The following is an 8514-nucleotide window of genomic DNA, read 5'->3' as shown; positions in this document are numbered from 1 at the left end:
TTTTTTTCTGTTTGCTTCTCGATTTTTGTTCAGCGTCGTCTTGATAATGATATTGTATGAATACAAACTCAGTTCGTCAGAGTGGTATCTGTGGTGCTCAGATTCTAAAAGATTTTACCGTTGTATCCTGAAAAACAAACGTTAATATTAAACCTCAAGCAATTATGGTTAGGGGACGAATCTGTTTTAAGAAAATTGTGTTTGCACAGGCCTCTAATTGAAAATCCATTTGCTGTTTATTTATTTTACGATTACACTCCGTAATTTATTCTTACAAATTTATTTATTTAACGTTTATTCGTGTGATTCATATAATTTACAGTTTTATTATGTTATCGTTCTATTTATGTTATTAAAATTAATCCGTATTAATTTCTGTTTATGTTAAAAAAATCTGAAAAAAATTATTGTAATTTAGGTATGTGTAAATGCAAAATCGGTATTTGAAAACACGGTATTTATGAAATGGGTAAAATAATATGTGCACATATGGTTAAACGCATATACGATATGCAGCACATACGATAAGCTGTAAATACGGTAGGCAGCATATACGGTAAGTTGCAAATACGGTAATTTACCTGTAAATACGATGAGCTTCCTGCAAGTACGATAAGCTGCATATACGTTATGCTCAAAATTGATATCTAAATTACATATACGGTATGTTATAATTCGATTTCATTAACACAACTATATTCCAACACTAATCATATTGAAATCAATATTCATTTCATTTGAGATGAATTTTTACAATGATTATTACTAGCAAGAACTCAATGCTTGTTCATAAAAATTTGACAACTATTCAATCGATCAAACTTCAGTTTTAATCACGAGACACAAAATTTTTATTAACTTTTCTACAACACATTTCATCAAATTTTTATCAAAAGCTTTGTCACACATCGATAAGCAAAGCCCTTTATCCCAGATTCAGAAAAGGTGTCATTTTATTCAGAGGTCCATTCATTATATCGCAGGCCCACAATGCCCAAAATTATGCCAAACATTATTCACCAAAAGGGTGTCAACAGCACAAAATGGAGCACCCAATCACGGCAAAATCCAATGTTGTAATACGACAAACACATGATTCTTAGATTCTCTATTTAAAAACTTACTTACAACCGCAATTTGGTTTCCATTGGACGTGGCTCGTTTTCCACCATATGTGAAGAAAAGCAGAACTACAGGGGATCTCTGTACATGTCCTGTTTCTCAAACTTGTATCTGACTGGTTGGTCTGTTCACGGGCATCAGGAGGAGTGGTGGACCAATGACACAAGATTGAGCCACGTTAACATAAATGTGAGCCATTGATGTGAGAAGGGATGGGGTTTATGCCATTTTTGGAGAGCTCATTGATGACAGTCTCAGTTGATGGAGGTTTTAGGCCTAACGGAAGGGGCAGCCAAGGCTTACTAATTGCCTCTTTAACAACTTTGTCAATCATCTCCTCTGCCTGCAGGGTGCAATAAGGAATCTATTCAATTCATTCATCTTATCGAACGAATTGAATCCAGAAGTTTACACTATCTTTATCCCATAAAAGTGCACTATTAGTTTGTTAAATGGTACGAACAAATTTCATTCGATCGGGTTGGTGAAATCTAGCAACCCCTATGATATATGGTCATGAAATTTTTTTAGGGATATAGAAACCCGTAAACATTGGTATGATTTACAAATGCCTTTTGCGCCATTCAGAACGACTAATGTGTTTCAGACATTGTACGTACTAAAAACCATTAACTCATTACCTGTATAATTATCGTGCGAGGAAGCACATTCATAACGAACTCTTGACAAGGTCTAATTTAGAGCCCGTTTGAGCTACATTATAATGAGAATGAGAAATAGAGCCGTTATGGATCCCACACCAGAGATAGAAATTCAAAAATAGTGGCTTGATGTGATGGATAACGGTCATATTTTTCATTTTAATGAGGTAAAAATAGGGCTCAAACAAGGGCTTAATAACATTTTTGCACTTACTAACAATTCCACAAGGTCTAGGAATGTTGTAGCAAAAACCCAGCAGTGAAGTTCTATAAACACAATAAGTATGCTTGTTACCAGGTAATGGACGGGACAGGGCAGGACTGGACTGGACAATACAATGGATATAATCTTAGCCTCGTTTTCTTCCATAATATGTCCAATACTGTACAAATTTATCTTGCCAAACGAGTCATACGAGGTTTGGAGTAGTACTCTAGCTGTGGTGATAACCTAAAGAGAAGAAAATCGGCATCTACAAGGATGCTTCTTCGTCACAGGGATGGAAGAGCATAAAGGGCTTATTGTTACACTGGTCGAAATAAGGTTCCACAGAAGCTAGGAGCTTAAAAGATACTAGTAAAAATATAAAATTTGGATGTCAAGTTTCATAGGATCATATTCTAAGCCCTAAACTCAGTGGTGCTTTGAGTACAACTTTTTTGCCAACAAAAAATTTGAAGTAACCAAATAACGTGACCTTACCGGATATATATCAAATGAAGGCACACCAACTCTATTATGCATTTCATTGGCATTCTGAAACCCATTTGCATTCTGCATCATTAAAACATGTATTTCAAGTAAGTCCATCTCCATCACGTAGACATGCATTAAGCCTAAGATTAATGCTGAAATTAGAGATAAATAAGTAATAAACTCACTTGATGAAAAGGCAGACACGATCCATGAGGCGATGGCATCACAGGGCATCCCCAGGCATCAGCATGCATCTGAAATAATAAAAGTATCAAATATAACGTTTAAAGTTAGTTGTACAACACCATAGTTGCATAGATACACCCAATGGGATACATTAGGAAATAACTTCACTTTTAAGTTGAAGGGAAATGATAGTACCCCAGAATAAGGTTTCCAATGACAACTTTCCGTAGGTTGCCATCCAGAATAGTAAGGTGAACCCCACATCTGGACAGGGCTTGGATAACTTCCAGGTAGCATCCAAGCAGGATAGACGTGACCAGAAGGGTGGACATAATTAGAATGATATTGTGGAAAAGCCATGACGGGGTTCTGCAGATAATGACTTCTTCGTGATGAATCTCTAGGATGAGGCCATCTCCGGTCATCTTCCTTCGGCAAAATGTGCCTCTGGTGCATTCTGTATTTCTGCTTAAAAAATCTCCTTTTAAAGAAACTTATACATCTAAGAAAATTTTAACCCCATCCAATCCAACTATTCCAAACTGACAATAGAATAGTATTCCACCAAAAAATAATTGAGGAGACATCAAATTAATGATGGATGACATCTAAGTGAAGACATGCTTCCATTTCTCTATATTATGATTTTGATAAACAATTTCCACTATGTTTATCTTCCTCTTGTTTAATCCAAAAGAATATTAAACCTTTCATGGATATGTATTGTTTGACATTAATTTACAGCAACTTTTGTGTTTCATCATGTAGACTTAAGTTAATCCTTACAAATGATACAAATTGATATGTAATTTCACATAACAAAATTACTTCAACCTGGAAAGGAGGAAAGGGGAAAGAAAACCCACTGTTACTCACTTGGAGATGGCTTGCTATGTTATGTCTGGTTAAACCTTCTACTTTCATTATTTCTAATATCCGAGAAGGGATGGCCTGATCCACACCAAGTTGCTCTACTGCTTGTACAAACTTTTTGTGTAGTTCAGGTGTCCAGTCTACCTGAATTGGACCAAGCAAAAATGAATAACTGTCTTCTGCAAATATGTTGTCTAAAAATGCAGGATCATCAGAACCTTCAGTAAAGTGACGACTAAATACTGAGAGACTCAATTGGAACATTGCATCATTGTATATAAAGAATTCGATGTAGCTCTCTAATAAAAAAGAAATTTCACATATGCAGTTCACAGAGATCCAAAAAAAGGGGGAAATAAAACTATACTTCATTCTACAGTCAACTATTCCTTTTGGGGGCGCCTAAGCATGTATCAAATCAGGTGTTTTACGTGACTGTACAAATTTCAATAGACATTCAGACAGATCTTCTGTTGTGAGTTACAACCAGATAACTTATGAAGTGGAAGACTGGTATCATCTAGATGTGATAAATGACATGAAAAACTACTATGGAGATGGCAAAACAAATATTCAGCTGAAATAATATTATATGTAGTTTGGAGCTATTTACAGAAATAAGAACAAAACAGATATGGAACTCATTTACGTCACTAAAAGTTAGGAACATTTCTTTACGTTGAAAATTCCCAGAAACAATGGAAATGATAAAGAATGGTTTCATGCTTTATACAACACTCGAGGACTACTGGCACTACAGTTACAAGTTAACAGGATCAGATAATGTAATTTTGCAACAAACTTGAGCATTGCTCATATCCCATCTTACCTTTGACTTCTTATTTGCCTTAGTCCCACATGAATCACGAATTGTTGATGCTTTATTCGGCTCAGAAGCATCACCATGACAATTATTGGAGCAGTTTTTATTTAGGGAACGAGGCAAACATTTGGATGCACTCAAAATAGCATCAGCTGATTCATGCTCCTCCTTAATGGCAGCCTGTCCCAATGGTTGAAGTTGGACTGTTTGGTTCGCTGTTTCAGCAACTGAATTGCAACAAGTTGTGTCGACAGATTTGGATTCCCCATCTTGTTCCCCACTTTCCCCTTCCACAGATAAGGTAGTTGGATCCAGACAATCACCATCATCCAGGGACCTAGTTCCATGTTTCAGCTGTGGGGTCGAAGGAGCTTGGTATTTGTCACTGTTTGACGATGCTTCCTGCTTTGTCTCTAGCACAGGAGTCGAGTACTGTGTATCAATGGATGTTAGTTTATCCGGTTCATCCTTGTCTGTTTGGCGCCGCAGCATGGAAACAACAGATTCTTTGACAGGCTTCAGTGAATCAGAGACATTTTTTCCTCCTGCATTGAATGCCTGCTCAAATGATTAGGATCTCCTCTTCAAGGAATAAACACCAAATGCTTGAAGGAAACCAGAAACCCTCACAAAGAAATTACAATATGATGAACTTAGAATTGCAACAACCTTATGAACTACATGCTGCCATATATTTCTGATTTTTTCATCCGACAGAGGTCTGTGAAGGAACTCAACAGCGCCAAGCTGCAAAAGTTCAAAAATACAATATGACAAAGAATTGAAACAATGATATTAACTGTTTCAGAATGTGTAAAGTAGTCTACTATCTTGAGTACCTAAGTTTATGCCATCTTGAGTACCTAAATTTATGTAGTTGTAAATCTTAGAATGATAAATAGTGTGATTTTTTTAACATGAAACATATTTGTAAACTCAAAATCAGACATGTAATTTTCGAACTCTTCATGCAGGAATCTGCATTAGATTAGAACTTCAGATCTTTGAGTCTTACCGAAATACATCTCATCATGGTGCTGAGACACTGGATGTTTGAAGTGGCTGGGACAAAAAGGGAAAAACAAAATCTTCTTAGTCAATATATATGAGGAGGAGTTTAAATTCTCTTGCTTCAGTCACTGAACACTATGCTGCACATCTATACTAACTGAGTATTTCATAGAAGTCAAAAGACCACACACCCAGAATTTTGTTTCAAAAAGTCACTCCAAAATAATCAAGTTGGCTGCAGAAAGGTAGTTAAAAAAACATACAATTTGTCATTTTATAGTGTTAGTAGCTACATGGAGAGACCATTCTCAACATAAAAAGCGGAACATGTGAGAACAGTCATTGCACATTTGCACTTACTTATGGTGGGCAAGTCTCTGGAATTCTCAAGAAATTTATATACCCCATCCTTGTTGCTGGAACTTACCTGTAACATTTTTTATATTGTTAACATTACGAAATAGAACTTAAGCTCTCTATTCATTGTAATGTTTTAACGACAGCAATTGACTTTGGGTGTCGCTCTTTTCCCTTGCTTTGCAAAGGATTAGTATCTCCTTCTACAGATCAGAAGATATGAACCTTTTGAACACACATTTTAACCAATTATTCCAAATGGTGAACTGATTGGAACAGTAATTTGTGATTCCATTACGATAAAGTCCACAGATAAAATTTCAGTTATGCTCGAAAATGGTAATGAATAAGTTTAGTACCTCTACGATAGCAACATGGAAGCTCTCAGTTTTGTTCGCAATTGCTGACAAAGCTTCTCTCTCATTGCAGAAAGTGAAAACTGTATAGCAGCAGAAAAGGTCAGCGTTACCATCAGGAAGAAGTAGGAAATAATTTTCTCTAATTCATATATGCATTCAGAAAATCACAAAAAGTTCTACCTTTACAACGAAATTTTGATTATTAGATGATAATGTTGTGCAGATAATAACAAAATAAAGAGAGAGATTTATAATAGTGAATAAGCACTTGCTCCAATATTTAAGAAGTAAAAAATATTTACCAACCAAATTTACAATTGGGAAGACTCCATAAAGAACAAATCTAATTGTCGTGATGAATGAAAAATTGCATACTTTCGGTTATTTCCTGAGAAATAAACTTGGAGCTAACTCAACCAGAACTAATCTTGACCACTTTAACACATTTAAATGAAATTGACCAAACATCATCCATTCAGCATGATTAGCCAAAATGCTATAGTTCTCACCTATAACTATTATAATTAGCCAACTATAAGTTGAAGAATGCAAGAAAATTAGACATGATTTCGTCAAACCCTTAAATTTTTAGGGATCAAACAAATAGAAGAAATGGTTTTTACAAGAAAATTATAATCTTATTGCATATGTTCACAAAATTAAAAAATAATTAAGGGAACTGTCTCTAACACAAAAGGAAGAAAGAAAGAAAGAAAGACAAATAATTTACCTACGTATTCCATTTCCTCGAGCTTTGATCTCATCTCCAGGGCAGAATCCTTGTCGTCGTCAAGGAGGAGGACTCGAAGACCCTTGGGGAAATCCTTCAACCCCAGTAGATTATTACCAGTGCAAGCCATAGCTTATTTTGCATCGTTTTTCAAACTAAATGATTAAAATTCCACTTCTGTAAAGAACAACAAAAATCACCACCCATCAGTTCCAGATATCATGGTATTATGACTAAACACAGGCCAGATAATAATTTTTCATTAGAAATCAATTAAAGAATATTCATGAAAATTGAAGTATAAAGTGTCCAACCGACGAAAGTTGCTCCTCATGAATCATATCAGAGAATGTCCATGAAATTTAAAGAAGCACGAGTATTCAAGATTTGGCAATAAAGCATACATTAAAATATCCAGATCAAGTCTCTTAATCAACACCAAAAACTTGAATATGATCAAACTGGCATCAGATTTGCCTCTATGTTCTGTATCAAGCTTTTTAGTGCGTGCAAGTAAATGAAAGACAAAATATAAGTCCGTAAAATTTTCAGAAACGAACAAATGTACGAAAAGCCCATGTGAGAGGTTCAGGCATTATAAATGAAAAAACAAAACAAAACAAAGAACCATTACACGAGAGATACACCAAAAATAATGAACTCGTGAAGAAAGAGAGAGAGAGAGAGAGAGAGAGAGAGAGAGAGTTAAATCTGTGTTTCAAACAATAATAGAGAAAATAAAGTACCAATACCTGAAAAAATAGCACTTATTAAGACAGTTTCGCATACGCAGAAAATTGTTGGGGAAAAAAAAAGTAATTATGCATGGAGAAAACAAATATTATAGCATTTATTGCAATTTTGTCATCTGATTTTCTTATATTACTTACTTTTCCGGTGCTGGGTCTAGCTGCATCTAGAGAGAGAAAGTGAGAGAAGTAGTTACTGGGAAGAAGATGAGACACAGACAAGAATTGAAACCACGGGACAGGATAATGGCAATGGAGGCTGAGTCGCTCTCCGTCCCATAATAATCAATGGAAAACATTTTTAATTTTGTGAGTTTACGATTTAGCCACAACCCACTAATTCTGGTAACTATTATCGTCCATAATTTTGTAGGAATTGACCCATGCCCATGAAAAATTGTCTTTAGTTGACTCGATTAATTAAAAAATCCAAGATGAACAATTAAATTCTAATTTTATTTTTTTATTTTTTTTTATTTTGATTTGAAATAAATGAGAATAAATTACACAATCTAAATTAACTAAAATTAATATATGTAAAGACTTGAATGAGCCATATTTTTGTAAGAAAATATATATTTGGAATAGTGATTTTTGAAGAATATGTAATTAAAAATAAGAAAAAACTTTTGATTTAAGCGTAAAATTATTTTATGGGAATATGGGCGGTTGAAAATATGTTTTGAAAAATTAGTTTCTTAAAAATGGGGGCCAAACATAGGCTTAATAAATGAAGAAATACATATAAGAAAATCTATTTGTACAGAATTTGTTTCACATAAACAATACAAAACATTCATTTAAGAGCGAGTCTCATGTGAATAAAATATTGCAACAATGCACTGTGCACACACACCTACAAACACTCACTTGCTGTGTGTGTTGTGCATGAGTTATGTGAACCCTTTCTTTGTACACTGAGCAGGGTTCAATTCATATTTATAT

At 34.8% G+C, this 8514-nt stretch overlaps 1 protein-coding gene across 4 annotated transcripts; it reads right to left on the bottom strand.

The window, feature by feature from the left end:
- Window positions 1-912: 912 nt before the first annotated feature.
- Window positions 913-7856, bottom strand: LOC111407487 (two-component response regulator-like APRR2). 4 transcript variants are annotated; one of them, XM_023036988.1, is made up of 12 exons: window positions 7711-7856; window positions 6821-6997; window positions 6091-6170; window positions 5735-5801; window positions 5379-5425; window positions 5033-5110; window positions 4370-4921; window positions 3544-3684; window positions 2863-3132; window positions 2667-2735; window positions 2488-2559; window positions 913-1465 (listed from the first exon to the last, which is right to left on the bottom strand). In XM_023036988.1, exons 2-12 carry the CDS (start codon window positions 6948-6950, stop codon window positions 1301-1303), a joined length of 1671 nt encoding a protein of 556 aa, XP_022892756.1. In that variant the 5' UTR covers window positions 6951-6997; window positions 7711-7856; the 3' UTR covers window positions 913-1300. The 4 variants fall into 4 exon arrangements, with proteins under 4 accessions (XP_022892756.1, XP_022892759.1, XP_022892758.1 ...); XM_023036991.1 differs by lacking the exon at window positions 7711-7856 and adding an exon at window positions 7573-7589; XM_023036990.1 differs by lacking the exon at window positions 7711-7856 and adding an exon at window positions 7225-7424.
- Between the last annotated feature and the right edge of the window lie 658 nt (window positions 7857-8514).

The sequence above is a fragment of the Olea europaea genome, chromosome 13 (assembly GCF_002742605.1).
Source record: "Olea europaea var. sylvestris chromosome 13, O_europaea_v1, whole genome shotgun sequence".
NCBI classification, from domain to species: Eukaryota; Viridiplantae; Streptophyta; class Magnoliopsida; order Lamiales; family Oleaceae; genus Olea; species Olea europaea.
The sequence above is the reverse complement of the archived record's forward strand: the minus strand, read 5'-3'. Positions and strand labels throughout refer to the sequence as shown.